Source organism: Homalodisca vitripennis, chromosome 8 (genome assembly GCF_021130785.1).
Source record: "Homalodisca vitripennis isolate AUS2020 chromosome 8, UT_GWSS_2.1, whole genome shotgun sequence".
NCBI lineage: Eukaryota > Metazoa > Arthropoda > Insecta > Hemiptera > Cicadellidae > Homalodisca > Homalodisca vitripennis.
The window spans coordinates 10,292,146-10,307,683 of NC_060214.1; the positions used below are offsets into that span (position 1 = coordinate 10,292,146).

Below are 15,538 nucleotides of genomic sequence, written 5' to 3' on the forward strand. Positions count from 1 at the left end.
TATGTAAAATCCATAGGATTTGGATGACAGCTAGCTGAACTATGTAAAATCCAAGGGAATATTACATCGTTCTAAAGTGTAATCACGATGGCAATGACAAAATCGTAAAAATACAAAAATTTATGAAGATGCTGAGTAAAATCATATGATATTTTAACACGTTGTGTGGCTTAAGTATTCGCAATATATGTTAATAAAGGTTTCCTCTGCAGACTTTAAATTTTACATGAAACTTAACTTCCATTAGACACGAATTAGTTCTGTGACGCGACAGTGCATGTCCATCCATGAGAGTTGGCAGAGCGTCATTACAATTTATCACTCGGCAGACTTACAATTCCTCTTTTGTCAAGAGGATGTAAAATGCCTTTCTTGCCTAATTGTATCAGGACACCTGAAGAATGAAAGGACCTTCATTGAACTATTTACGTGTTCATAATTTTAAACGGTGATGAAGTCAAACACGTGCAGGATAAAAAAGTGAGCAGTCCTCGGCCGAGCAGTAGGCAGTGTTTACCTGAGCGGCCCTGGGGGTGGCAGGGTTGCAGCCCCCCACTCACCCCCCCACACTAACACCCCGGTGTCAGTCAGTTCGCCTGTGCCGCCAGCCCGGGAATGTTGCCCCCTGTACCCTAGTCGACATGCGCCTTGTGGCAACCCTCCTGCTGCTGTGTCTCGCCGGTATGCCACCTTGTGTTGTTGTTGTGTCGCTAATATCAGCACCTCAGCCGCTAATATCAATTTAGAATTTAATTTAATTTAATAAATTCAATAATTAAATTTTTCATTCAGCAGAAACAGATTTTATCCTGTAATTTACAAAGAATTAGGTGATGCGTTTTTTAAATATTTTTAAGCAGTGAAATCTCTCTCTTAGTGACAAACGGTGATCGCGTACGATCACTTTGAACGTACACGATATATGAAAACTTGATAAACCAGTGACACAATTAACAAACTCATTGGAAAGCAAGCACAGTTTTTTGATAATGTTGAAATTACCATGATATGGACTAAATGTTCACTTTTTTGAATTTCATGTCTTTGTACATATTTACAATATAACACTAACACATTTTTAATGCGCGATGACAGATCGATTTACTTACAAATTATGATGTTTCATGTACGAGTATAGTTGCAATAATGATAATATAAATTTTACACCTACATAGGCCTACATACAGTAGATTGTAGAAGAATAAAACATCATAAGCACAGAGTGAAATTATTAGATTAACAACGAACAGTAAGGCTATATTTCAAAGCCGATATGACACCATTGTACGTGAATCAGCTTCTAGCGCCAGCAATGATTAATTAGCCTTTCCCACTGTACCACAACACCTGTCATTTGTTCCGTTAGATAAATACAAAGGCGCCAATTAACTTGTTAATAATATAAATAAATTATTAACACTGAATCTATGCATTAACATGCGACTACGTATAGTTCGTTGTAATTAAAAGTACGCTTACACGATGAGGAGAAAACGAAAGGTTTTTTTATACATAAACGTAAACATTATTAAGTATTAAATTAAATTAACAGTTACACATTATTATAGCAAACATACCAAATACAAAATACAACCTGCAAGTGACTAACATTGTATTCTTTACATTCCTTTTGAGTTAATTTCTTTAAAACGGGAGAATATGAGTTAACCAACCATTTTATGTGAGTCACATTCTAATTGTATTTGTACTGCAGGAGATAAATAACTATGCTTTCAAACATATTTACGTTTATTGAATTATGAGTTTAAAAGGTGTTGTTTGTAGCCTATACAAAAATATTTGAGAATAAATTACAAATTTTTTTTAAACTGCCATCAACCTGATAAACCACTATCGAGTGGATAATTAAATCATGACAATATTACTTCTCCCAAACAAGAAGAAGTATACATTTTGCCGAGCTAAATTAAAATCACAACGGGATTTCAGCTGTCTTCTTGTGATTAAAACGACAAAAACGCTTTCAGAAGTTTGAAACGAAAAGGCTGTGCTTTAATGAAATTTCTTATCGTAATTGAAAGCTTAAAGCTAAACGAAAAGGCGGGCAGTTGTTGTAAAAGAAAAGATTCATTAGCAGTCTTGCAGTGAAACTCATTAGGGTTTAGAAGCTCCCTCCCTCATTCCTCACCGCCCCCCTCCACCCCCCCCCCCCCCTACGTCACCACAGAATTGCGGCATGCTGTTGAATTAGCCAGAGATGGTAATCCCTAGTCACATGTATAATCTTTGAGAGTGTGTGTGTGTGAAGACTGTGTGTACGTCACTTTATACTCTACCCTGGTAGGCAAGTAGTTACACAGTTTAATGTATACGCTTTGAAACTAGTATAATCAAAACTACCGTTATCCCTGGTAACTCAGCGGTTAGGGTCTCGGCTTACCATCCCAGGGAACCGGGTTCGAATACCGGTCAGAGTATAGTATTTTTGCTGCTCGCTATGGTAATATAATTACGATGACTACAAATTAGTTTCACAGCTCGAATTGGGCTCACATCGAAATACTTAATAGTTGTTACTCAATAAAATTGGATTTGAAATATACAGGACGATTCTTAAAAGATCTAAGGCTTTGATGAAGCTTATCAATTTGTCGCTAAGTCAGATCACCTTTTAGGTTAAATCAGAGATGAGCTGATCCAATCTATCAACCATTATTACAAGTATTTATTATTAACCTAATTTCTGAAACCAACAGTGGCAAATGCCACATATGGTATGTGATAATACTTTCAAATAATCAATGATCAATAATAATCACTCATAGTCCGGTCAATTTAGCCAAAAAATAGGGTAACTTTGCATTAATTCCCAGAAAGCTGAAAATTTGCATAGATGTTAGGGATACCATTGTTATGAAATTGTGAAAAGTCCCCATCGATCCCATGTCTGCAAAAAGTTTTATTCAAGGTCAAATTTCACAAAAATAGGTTTTTTGAATTTTTCAGCGAAACTGTTAGTTTTATGAGAAAACATTTCAAACAAAATTTATAGATCATGCAATTATCTATAAAAAATGCTCCTTATGCTTTTTATCATAACACTAACCATTTTTGAGGAAAAACAGTTACAAACTTTCTTACGCTGTATTGTCCATAATAAGCATGACTAAGCTGCCTATGATATCATTTAGCGTGTAATATAAGTAAAACTAAAAGTCTGCGTGACTAATACATTCATATTGACCGATAATTCTGAGAATATGATATTAAAAAAACGGAGTCCCTAATTTTAAGGGACCATGTGCCCTTTGAACAACATCTTCCTGTCATTCCAATGTTCGAGTGACCGTTCCGTCCACTTGCTTTTCTTGAGGTCGCACCTAAATCACCGTTAGTCTTGAAAATTCCTTCATAGTGAAAACCCGTAGATATTTCAAATATTCTCTGTTAAAGTTTGTGCTGTATTCACTCAAATTTGTCGCAAGAGTGTTTTATTTGCACTAAAACTTTTATCTTCAAGCGAATGTGTTATTGTTGATCGCGACATGAAGACGTTACTTAACGTAAGTATTCAAGGGGGGAATCAATTTACTGATTACTTGAAGAATGTAAATTCAGCGACAAATCATGTGCAGTGTCGCAAACAAATACAATATAAAGAGTACAATTTCAGCAGCAGCAAAACGGCAACATGAAGAGGAATCAGCTAGTACCCTCTCAAAAAGTCCTCCTCGTACTAGAGCACATGTAAGTGAGTCAATATTTTCTATTAAAAATTTTTCTTTATTTTGCGGCGACGAGTTGAGTGAGGAATACAAAAAGAAACAAGCACAGATCTCGCGTCGTAAAATTTTTTAACGTTAGAAACTCTTTCATTTAAAGACTCAGTTATGAAAGCAGCTCAGTCTCGTTCTGTTGACACAGCAAAAACTATTGTTGCTCGCATCGAATTTGAACACGATTTAGTTAATGCTGAAGCTAAGTACCATAAAAATTGTTTTGTATCATTTTTTAAATACGACCACTGGAGGCTAAGTCGGCCGTCCTCAAGATGAAGTATTGTATCTCGCCATGGGGTAAAATATTTTCATATTTATTGAAAGTAGTGATGACTGCCAGTTTACGTTAGAAGAATTAGAAAATATTTGTAAAAACGTAAGTGTTGATAACAGAAAAATTAAATGACGGTTGAGTCATTATTACCCAGAAACTAGGACAATTACATTGTATGTTTTTCTTGTTAATTATCATGATATTATCAATCAAGCTTAGATTGAAAAAAACCTAAAGGCAACGAAGATCAATGAAGGCCCTATCAACTGCGGCAGCAATTATTCGGGAAGATAATCAATCGGTTTAATCATATACAGTTTTTACATGCTATGGCTGGCTGTGATAAAACATCGGCAATGTTTCGAAGGGGTAAACCAAAATTTTTTTTTATTAATTGTGCACAAGCTTTCCAAGATATCAACTCTTCACCAGAAATTCGCGTCTGTATATGGAGCTCCAAAAAATTACTTTGATAGACAAATTACGTTACTTATCTTTTGCAAAACAAACACGTATTAAAAAACGTGTGCAATTAGTTTGCCTTCCTCCAATCGCAGCTTCCGCTCACCAACAGTTTTATCCTGCATATTACTAGGTTCAGGTGTGGCTTGGTAATCAACTAGACCCAGAACAATGGGGTTGGAAGGATGTCAATAAATGCATTGGAACCAACCCACACACTTCTTTAACCTGCACCAGAAAAACCTCCTTAATTCTGTTTTTTTTGTAATTGCAAAAAGGGGTGTAACTTAGGATGCGGCTGCAAAAAAGTAGAATTATTTTTGTTCACTAGCGTGCACCACTTGTCAAGGCCAATCGTGTTTCAAATGTTGAATCTCCAACAGAAGAAGATTTTTACATGAACGACGAAACAACTGATGTATCGCTGTTAGTACAATTTACGTCTACTCAAGAAGATGAAGGAAGAAGAAGAAAATAGAGAGACAGAAGAAGATGGAGGGGAAGAAGAGGAAATAATTAGTGACAATAATGATGAATAAAATATGTTTACAACCAAGTATAACGGGACTTGTCACTCGAGCTATATCTGATCGACGAACTACCATACTAACATGAGTGCAACGACTGAAAAAGAAGGAAGAATAACCAAAAATTCATTAAATTTTACTGGAATAGACTGTGGAATATATGCCTACCGGGAAACCACATTAAAAAAATCGCGCTAGGTACACTACCTCATAGGGTGGCATGGAAACGTGTCCATATTATAGACAATTCAGCTTAAGAAAATTTTGTAATGTTTTTTTCTCAAAAATGGTTAGTGTTATGAAAAAAAGCATAAGGAGCATTTCTGTAGATAATTACATTATCTACAATTTTTGTTTGAAATATTTTTTCATAAAACTAACCGTTTAGCTGAAAAATTCAAAAAACCTGTTTTTGTGAAATTTGACCTTGAATATAAAATTTTGCAGACATGGATCGATGGGGACTTTTCACAATTTCATAACAATGGTGTCCCTAACATCTATACAAATTTTCAGCTTTCTGGGAATTTTTGCAAGGTTCAATGTCTAAAATTGACCGGACTATCATGACTTAAATACGTAAGAATGTTTCAGGAGGTCAAGTGAAATGTTTAAATTGTACATTTAAAATGTACTTCATTTTACATGTTCGTGACTAAAAAATATCGAATTCCTGTTAGTAAATTTTTTATGATATCACTAGTAAACTTATCGAAATAAACCGGTAAAATAAATTGCTACGTGAGAATTCGTAGGAAAACTAAATAAAAACTCGATAAAAACTGAGAACTGTGACTCCAGTTCTCTTGCTGACTCTGAAGTGATAAATATTTCTTTAGATATTAGGAACTCAGTTGAGGGTCTCGTGGAGTGTCCAGTTATGTTGCCGAACCTGAAATCGTCTTATGCCCTTAGGGCGTAATTAAATCAAATTAATTGTGTTATTCTGTATTAACATTGGCTTATTTATTTCGGCTCTTGTTAAAGAAATGTTCAAATCAAATCAAATCAAATATCCTTTATTTCCAAAAAGACATATAACATGCATTGGATTGCGTCATAAATATTAAAAAAATACAAGTACAGTTTATATATATATATACATATAGACTATTTACCAATAAATTCACTGAGGGTGTAGAAACATTTTTCTATTAAAAAGGCCTTCAGTGTTCTCTTAAAGACCATTACATCATTTACATTCTTTAGGTCCACAGGAAGAGAATTATAAAAAATTACGGCATTATAAAAACAGTGATGTTTGAAAAAAGAGGTTGCATGGGAGAGGGGGGGGAATATTTAACTTGTTGCTACTTCTGAGGTAGTGTCTCGACTGTGGAATTAGTGACTCGAAAATGCCCTGGTTTTGCTTAAAAAAATACCAATGTGAGGTAAATATAGATACTTGGAAAAGTAAGCAGATTGAACTTCTTAAAATGTAATTTGCAGGATTCTGATTGACGGATGGCAGCAATAGCTCTCACCGCTTTCTTCTGCAAAAGAAAGACATGTTTTGTTCTGCAATTTTCAAAACTCCAAATCTCAACAGCGTATGAAAATTCAATGCAAAATATGAAGTCAGAAGCACATCGGTTCCCATATCGGAATGCATATCGGGTTAGCATATAGGTAATGTTTATTTTAAACATTTTTAAATACAATGTGCCATACGTCTCGTTGGACCAATACTGCCTAGACTATACAGTACTCTCAGTTTGAGATAAGTGTTGTGGTTTTATAGTTGAGAACTTAGGTAATGACCTGATCATATCTATTTTTGTCTGTGTATGTTTCTTGTTTGTTTTAAGAGGTAGGTACACATGATGGTCCTGTCTTATAAAATCGATTCGGTGTAAGATGAACAATGGTATAATATTTTACATAAAACTTTGAATTAAAAAAGCTCGTAAACATAAATAAATATGTGTTCATCCGCCTTTGGCCATAAAAGGAATTCTTTTGTTATGCTTCCAACTCCTTTTACGACCCCCCCCCCCCCCCCACCCCCCCCCCCCCCCACCCCCCCCCCCCCCCACCCCCCCCCCCCCCCACCCCCCCCCCCCCCCACCCCCCCCCCCCCCCACCCACCGCGGTACTTGATAGAGAGACTCCTGTACCGAGGCGAGGTTGCTGATCGCAGAACCCTACAGGACGTTCAGCTTCACTTCCCTCGAGTAAGGCTCGACATAGGAAGGAGGGGCTTTTCTTACTTTGCCCTAATTTCTTTCTTCTTACCTTGTACTAAAATCTGATCTAAAATCACTCAAGGATTGTACATTTAAACTATTTATTATATAGTTTAAGTTAAATTAATTAATTGCTATTAGTTTTAGATGGCTGGGGCTGTTCTGAAAAGCAGCGTGTACAGAGAAACGCTCGACTAAATAAAGGCATTTTTTTATTTTATTTGAATTTCTGGAACTAGTTCTGTCTTTTATGTGAATAAGAGCAGGGCGGTAGGTAACTCGAAAGAGCTTTTTTTTATCAAAGACTCGAATTTACCTGTCTACTATTATCTTAGACATTAAACAGTGACGAGGGAGTAGGGCCTTGAAAGATTCAAACATAAACGACTATTTTGAGACCAGATTTAAAAATCACTCTTTCCCTGTCTACTAATAGGGCTTCGACAAACGATCCGCAAAAAACTTTGGAGGTACATGCACTGTTATCGAAATACATGTCGCCAATGTAGAAGTGAAGTTAGCTACATTGCATATTCATGTCCGTAGTCGATCTCGAGATATCATGCGGTAACTTCGCTAACGCTCAGCCAAAACCGGTGGAGTGGAATTCACCACTATGGACTCCGTATTGTCTAAGTGCAAATAAAATAACACACTTTCAAACACTTGTAGTAGGTCCACTTCAGGCAAACCCCATTATTAGTTATTACTTAAAAACAAAACGTAATTAAAACTGAGTCTGTGACTAAGAGTAATTGTTTTGTAAGAAAGAGAGGCCAACCCCCTATTTAGTTAGCTTTATCCTATCCATCCTTATAGGCAGTGAAGTCCGATATAGTAATTAGATATTTAAGCCACAGATGTAAGTTGAAACTGCGTTTATCTTTTAGGTTAGTATGTTGTGGAGGCTTATGGAGTATTTTGTTTTAAATTTTGTTGTCTTCTATAATAAATCGTAGTTTTTTTCATACTTTGAAGTCATCATCATTCTCTGCCAACACATCATTTTTTTAATGTTATGCTTGGATGGGCTTTGTTACATGTAGTTTTTGTATCAAAAAGGTTTTTTTCTAAGTATGGTTCGAATATTGAAATTGATAATATTGTATTTGGAGCTTGGATTTATATTTTTAATAATTCTGCAAGACCTTACGTAAGAGTTTAATTATATGTGAATAACAATATGACTGACAAATTTGACTGAAAATGTTGTAAATTGACTTTTATACATTGTTTGATTTCCTGATTGCTTTTAATTTGAGATAGCATTAAGAATCTGGTATAGGTCTACAGGTTTATGTGAATAGATCTGATTGACAAATTTGACTGAAAATGTTGTAAATTGACTTTTATCATTGTTTGATTTCCTGATTGCTTTTAATTTGAGATAGCATTAGGAACCTGGTATAGGTCTACAGGAATAGAATATAAAATAGAATAAATAGACTATGATTTATTTTTGAAAATATTACAATAACACATTATATACAATGATATACACAATGTAATAAATCAATAAAGTAACCTAAACAACCAAATGTATACACAATGTACAAACCTAATGAGCAAACTTAAATAAAAAATTAACATTCTTGTAAGTAAAATTAAAACAAAAACACTCGTAAATTAAAGGAAATATTTTCAAAAATAACTAGGGCCTCTATACTATTACATACTACTATACATACTCAACATACATTACATACAGGTTTATGTAAATAGATCTGATTGAAAAATTTGGCTGGAAATGTTTTAAATTGACTTTTATACATTGTTTGATTTCCTGATTGCTTTTAATTTGAGATAGCATTAGGAATCTGGTATAGGCCTACAGGTTTATGTAAATAGATCTGATTTTTTGTTTCGTCTTCACCCAGATGTTCATTTAGGATGAAAATTATTTGGACCTGCTTCTTCAAGTATTTCACATATAACTCCTCGGGTCTTGATAATAACGGCAAAATACAAAATGTCACTTGATGAAAATTCGGGTTGTATTCTGTCACAAACACGGTAAAGAACCAAGCAACTCTATCACAACTTCTAGATACAGCTGTTACAGCGTAATTCATGAGGCAAAGTAAACGAAGGCAGTGGTAGGGTTCAATTAGTTTGACTAAAGAATACTCTCGCAGTCACGATTTGTGGGGAAATCTTTAACTGGTTTAGGTTTACGGTTAAGAACGACGGCCAACTTCCTTGTGGTTAGCAGCTGTTTAAACGGGGAGGATTTCCCAAACTCCGCAAGCCTGTGCCCATCTCTAGTCGTGCCGTTGCAAGATGCGCATTCACTCTTACAACTAGCCCATTTAAACATACAATATTTAACAATCGGTTCGTTTCATTGTTTGAATTTGTTTTTGATGTTGTTTGCTGTTGATGGAAAGATTGTGTAGGAAGCAGGAACATTTGCCATCGTTCAATGATTAAATCATGAGAATAAAAATTATTTAAAAATTGTCAGTTCTTTTTGGACCTCCCTATATCACCACCCACTTCTGTCATTTACTTCACCCAGTTCTTGATAATTTCGAAATAAATGGAAACAGTGTAACTCTTCAACATAATCGTACTAATATACTTTAATGGGCTATTTAGTAATTTTTCTATGTGTTTTTATTAAATTACCAGTAAGTAAATCAGTAAATTTCATTTACTCTGTGTAAACTACTGAACCTGTAAAAGGATTTAAATTAATTTTTTTACTTTTAATACTGTGTGTTTTATTACGCCGCGCTGTTTTAAGCACTTCCATGTATAGGTGGGCCAGTTATTTCCCCAAGGAGTGGCCTTCCTTTAGAGTTCATTAGTGTCTTGCAAATTTCCATGAAAAACCATCAGCGAAGTCGAAGTCAAAGGGGAAAATCTTTTAACCTCGAAGAGAAAATTAGGTCATGTTCTAAAGGATAAAAGGTTTTCGTTCAGTTGCCACCATTATATGTTATAAATTGTATAACACAACGTTTTGAGGATTGAAATGTACAGTTTTTGTTAGCTGAACAGATAATTAGTACACGAACAAAGAAGAAAAAGAATTAAAAAAAAGAAAAGAGTGAAAACATTCACACATTTCTTTTTTTCTCAAGGACCAATTATCTTTTCACCTGACGAAGAGGATATATTGAAATCCTCGAAACGTTCTGTTATACATTTTGTAAATATATAACTATGGCAGTCTTATTATCTTTTTCAAACTTTCCATCGTCAATAACAAACTTTAAACCAAGAAGGTCATGTTCATTATGCATCGGCACGTTGAAACTAGACATGCTAATGCTAACTATCAAGAACAGATCTGCTTGCATCATTGACGAAAACACACTTAATGCTAGTAATGAACAGAAAAACTGGGGTTTATTTGCAAACATGTGCCTGCCTGGGAATTTTTAAGGCGATATCCATTCAATAGGTATACATTGTAAGCTTCTGATACGTATTCTGCTTGAATGTAATAAGTATTTTCGCAGTTTAAAGGACACATTTTAAAAATGCAATTATTAAAATTTCTCAATCTACGAGTATTTCACAAACGAAGCTGTATCATTTAGAATATTTGTTTGTTTTCTTTGCAGTGATTTTTACAACGCATGTCGTGTAACATATTTTAAATATTATTTCACACTTTATTGTGTACGAGGTTGAAGCTCACAGTCAAAAATTGGAAATTTTTGGTCCTCACAACTTGTCCTCTCTCTCAAGAAGCTTGTGACCTCAAACAAGGGCGTCACCATGCACATTTCCTGACGAGAAGAAGTCCCGAGTCATACAGGGTGTAGCAGCACCATATCTGGGAATAATATCCGCCCCTATTTCATTTAACATTTCCAAAACTAACTACAATATTGATGACTCTTGGAGCAATTGGATTTTTTTTCTAATTGTTAATAAAAAAAAAATATATTTTCCAAATTGTTTATTTTTTGGATGAGGCCTTTACGAAACCAAAGGTGTCATCATCAGGCGACTCCACAAATAGTCTGTTCAGCTCACTGGGCTTGAGTGCCGTGTTCATTGGAGACTCTTGGAGCAGTAGCAAAAAGGTTTAAATTGTTATTAAATGTTAATAAAAACAATATTTTCCAAGTTGTTTTTTTTGGACGAGGCCTTTCGAACCCAAAGGTTTCATTATCAGACAACTTCACAAAAAGTCTCTTCAGCTCAATGGGCTTGAGTGCCATGTTCATTGAAGACTCTTGGAGCAATTGTGAATTCTGAACAGACTATTTGTGGAGTCGCCTGATGGTGAAACCTTTGGTTACGAAAGGCCTCGTCTAAAAATAAACAATTTGGAAAATTTTCTTTTTATTAACATTTAGTAATAGTTGAAAACCTTTTTGCAATTGCTCCAAGAGTCTTCAATGAAAATGGCACTCAAGCCCAGTGAGCTGAACAGACTATTTGTGGAGTCGCCTGATGATGAAACCTTTGGTTTCGAAAGGCCTCGTCCAAAAAATAAACAATTTGGAAAATGTTGTTTTTATTAACATTTAGTAATAATTAGAATATCAATTATATCTTTGAGTAATCAGTACTTTCTTCTATTGTCAGCAAGGGCGTATAAAGACTTTTATTTCGGATTAGGGGGACTGATTTATTAGTTGGTTCAGAAAGTACAAAATTCCCCTAAAATAGTGCATCAGGACACCAACCACTGGAATTTTTTTAGATTTAAGACCACATGAATGTTTAAAAACTACCAGGTGTAATTTTAATGTATGTCTTCAACAATTTCGGAGGAGGGGCTTGAGTCTCCTCACACCTCCTCCTTTATTGTCAGGCCCCTTATTGTGAGACCGTGATTGTCAGGGAGATGTAATGTTTGCAAAGCTGCGTGTATTTGAGTATTTAATGGTGCCTTTACAGTGCCACATGCATACATTAGTGTAGTGCTGTTTGTCACTGCTACACTTGAAGGCTGACACTTTGTTTTACCTTTAGGCCACACTGCAAGATGAGTAGCGCCTCGTTTTTCTATTCTTTTTGTATTCACTAGTTCTGTGTTGTTTTGTGTGTCGCACAATAATTTGCATTTTTTATTTATTAATGCTGAAGTCAAGTATCATCAGTATATTATAGGTTGTATTTGTAATATAACAAGACAGTTGTTATTTAGATATTATTTAGGTAGTGTTTGGTAATGAAAACCGTGTTTGTTACATTATTTTAATTGAAAGTATTGTACTTAATGCAATACAATACCCCCACAGTACTTTTGTGTTTTCTTTATATAAACGTATTAATTGTTTTTATTGTATGTTCGCAAACTTACTCGAAATATTGTAGATTTATTTGAAATAGTCATTTTTAAACTTGTATATTAGTTTCGACCGTGGGAATACAGAAATAAATGCTACAAAAATATAATTAGTGAGAAGCGCACCTGTTTTTTGTTTGAAGGGTATTTTTGACGATGGAAGGATTGTGAAGGAAACAGGATTTTTTCGGACATTTGCCATCGTTCAGTGAAACAAGAAATCATTTCTTGTTTCACTGAAACAATGGCAAATGTCCGAAAAAAATCCTGTTTCCTTCACAAGCGCACCTGTATTAGGCACAGTTCGGTAACAAGTAACTTACTTGTAAACATTGGTCCTTCTCTGTCATTATTCGAATATTTACAAATTATTGTGAAAAATCATGCAGTCCACAAGATGAAACTTAGCTAAAATAATTAAGTGTTTTATACTTGATCACCCACAATTTAATACTCATTATTACTTAATTATTGCGTTGTGGTTAATTATAAATACATGAATGAAAATAAATAAAGTGCTGAGTCCTTTTAGTTGTATGCGATTTTCTCAAACTACACATTTCTAATGCAATACGTGAGTATTTTTGAAGTGTTTACTGATAGAAAATATTTCAAAGGCACTGTGTGGAATCGGTAATCAATAAAGCTGTGTCATAATATTTAATTAAATTTAACCTCCACACTTTTTCACAAAGGCAGTGGCTTTGAACTTTTCAAAGGCGCTAGGTGGAGTCAGAGGGGGTGGGCGGGGTGTAATGGAAATATCTGATTAATATTTAAATTCCATGAATAGATTATCAGGGTGCTCATTTTCGTGCTCCTTAATTGGTTCTATTGTTTATTCTACAACCCCATTATAATATTGGTGGCAGTAATATGATTGTAAGAAAAAGCAAATATCAGTTATGAGTAAATAATAATTTGTTTACTGAGAATAAATATGTAATTGAAAATGTTCTTAAGTGCGAGAAAAGGAGAAAATATTTCAGCCTGTATGTGCAGATAAATAACCAATTATTTTATTTCTTCAGACTTGTCACTTCTGAAATATACGTCAGTGTAGGACATAACATTTCACTCATACGTTGACAATACAGGTGTACCAACTGCAGGTGTAACTACCAGATTTCAGAGAACGTAAGCCCAAAATGTTACATTTCTAATATAAGAAAAGATTTATTTTTTGTAGAATGTGCGGATTTATACTGAATTTTCTTTATAATATTATTATTCATGTAATGTTTAAAAATGGCAATAACCATGTCCCGATGGAGAAATGATGCCTAATGAGATATGTAATTGTTATGTTTAGTGCAAGCGTTCGGAGACAAAACGAAATCTTAACCTTACTTTATATAACATAGAGAGTGGTGCAAGTTAGTGGCGTCATTATGTACAGTATTAAATTCTGATAATATTTATTTCAATTTTTTATTGTTTTATTTATCTTTAATTTTCATGACCACAAGGTTATTTTAGAATTATTTTCTCAATTAATTAGTATAATAATTATATTATGATTTTTCCCATGTTTCCCTGTTGTGGACTGCTTATGTAATTTATGTCTGTCTAAGTAAAAGGGTGATAAGACATGACCATCACGATATGTTATGAGGGTGGGGGAATTTGCGGGGGAATTTTCACGCAACTCGGTAACCTTTTAAACGGTCTACAATAACGGGTACATATTTTTGAGCGTTTACATACTAATAATACTATATAATAGTTAAGCAATTGAAAAAAAAAACACTATTATAAACTGCTGGACCGGGAATGATTCCTTGTGTCTTTGAAGTAAGTTATGATCATTTTGATAAATTATCCATTGTCTCTGCACTCTAACCTTGCAGAACATACATTATACCCGAATGTCTACATCTTGATGTCATCTCCTTCATGTTAATATCGCATCTTATTAGTATATTTCACTTACTCCTTAACATTTTATATTTAATTTCGCCCAAAACCGGAAGTCAGTATATGGAGATACATATCGGTCACGCTTACTTAATTCAGAGGACTTCAAAGTTATATCCTACAGCAAACGTTGTGTACAGGTTCAGTTAGTATTTACATTTTCAGGCAATACCCTAAATCAGCTTCCTGAGTCTGAGCCAGTTTACACGGCCAGTTTACACGGTATAAACACATACCTTGTCGTTTTTCCTGAGATAGATCCTTAATGTCCTCTGAGACGTCCCCTGAGAAAGTCATTGATCGTCGGCCGCGTTATTTTTATAAGATAAAAATGAGAAGGTATAAAAAGTGAGTGTAAGATGATTTTTTTCCTCAAGTAAAATAAATGTAGCTTAAAACCAAACCTGAGACGCGTTAATAAATATTATATCAGCATCAGCGAACAATGTACAGACTCTAAAAGCGGTGGTTTCAGTTCCTCTATGTAGTTGTCTGGTGGTGATATAACTGTTATTGATGTGCATTACTTTCGGTTTTAAGTGTGTAAGGCTAGAACAATTAAAGTCTGATAAAAAATTATTTTTCCACATTTTTAACCCTTTAGATACCTTCCCATTTCTAACCTCACAAAAACTAACGCGGCTGTCGATCAAGTTACTTTTTAGGGTAAATTCTGCTTCATGAAAAAATGCTGAAATTTTGCAAATTGAGTCTCTGCTCGTAGACGACCAGAAACACTTACATTTTCTATCACGAAAACATAATTTCTTATAATAAAAAGAAAAACAAAATACAGCACATGATGAGGTAAAGTGAGAATTTACTTTAGTGCAATAAACATAATTATTCATACGCTGAAAATATAATACGAGTTTGGGGGTCGAGTAAGATTTCAGAATAGTATTATTGTTTTTGACAATTGAAGAGCTAGTTTACGTAGCTGAAACTTTGTTTGCCAAATTGATTGAGTTATCAATAACCAAGCCGGGGCCAGGTGCATTGGTTTGGTCTCATCTCATTGTTGCCAAGCAACCTCTGGTGGGGGGGGGGGGGAGCACTATACACCCACTTTAAGCCCCCCCACCCACCCTTCGTTGAATGTTTGTCTCCCGTGAATCCCCGTGAGTTAAGAACATCTAGGCTGTTCTTAACTACAACTACAACTACAACTACAACTA

General features: G+C 34.7%; 1 protein-coding gene across 2 annotated transcripts in view; it reads left to right on the forward strand.

Annotated features, from left to right (window-relative positions):
* Positions 1 to 592: 592 nt before the first annotated feature.
* Positions 593 to 15,538, forward strand: part of LOC124367281 — a 149,211-nt gene continuing 134,265 nt past the window's right edge. The window contains exon 1 of one of the 2 annotated variants that reach the window (XM_046823987.1): positions 593 to 681. In XM_046823987.1, coding sequence (XP_046679943.1) covers positions 642 to 681 — 40 coding nt within the window. In that variant the 5' untranslated portion in view covers positions 593 to 641. The remainder of the gene's footprint in view (positions 682 to 15,538) is intronic. The other variant, XM_046823988.1, reaches the window with a different exon arrangement.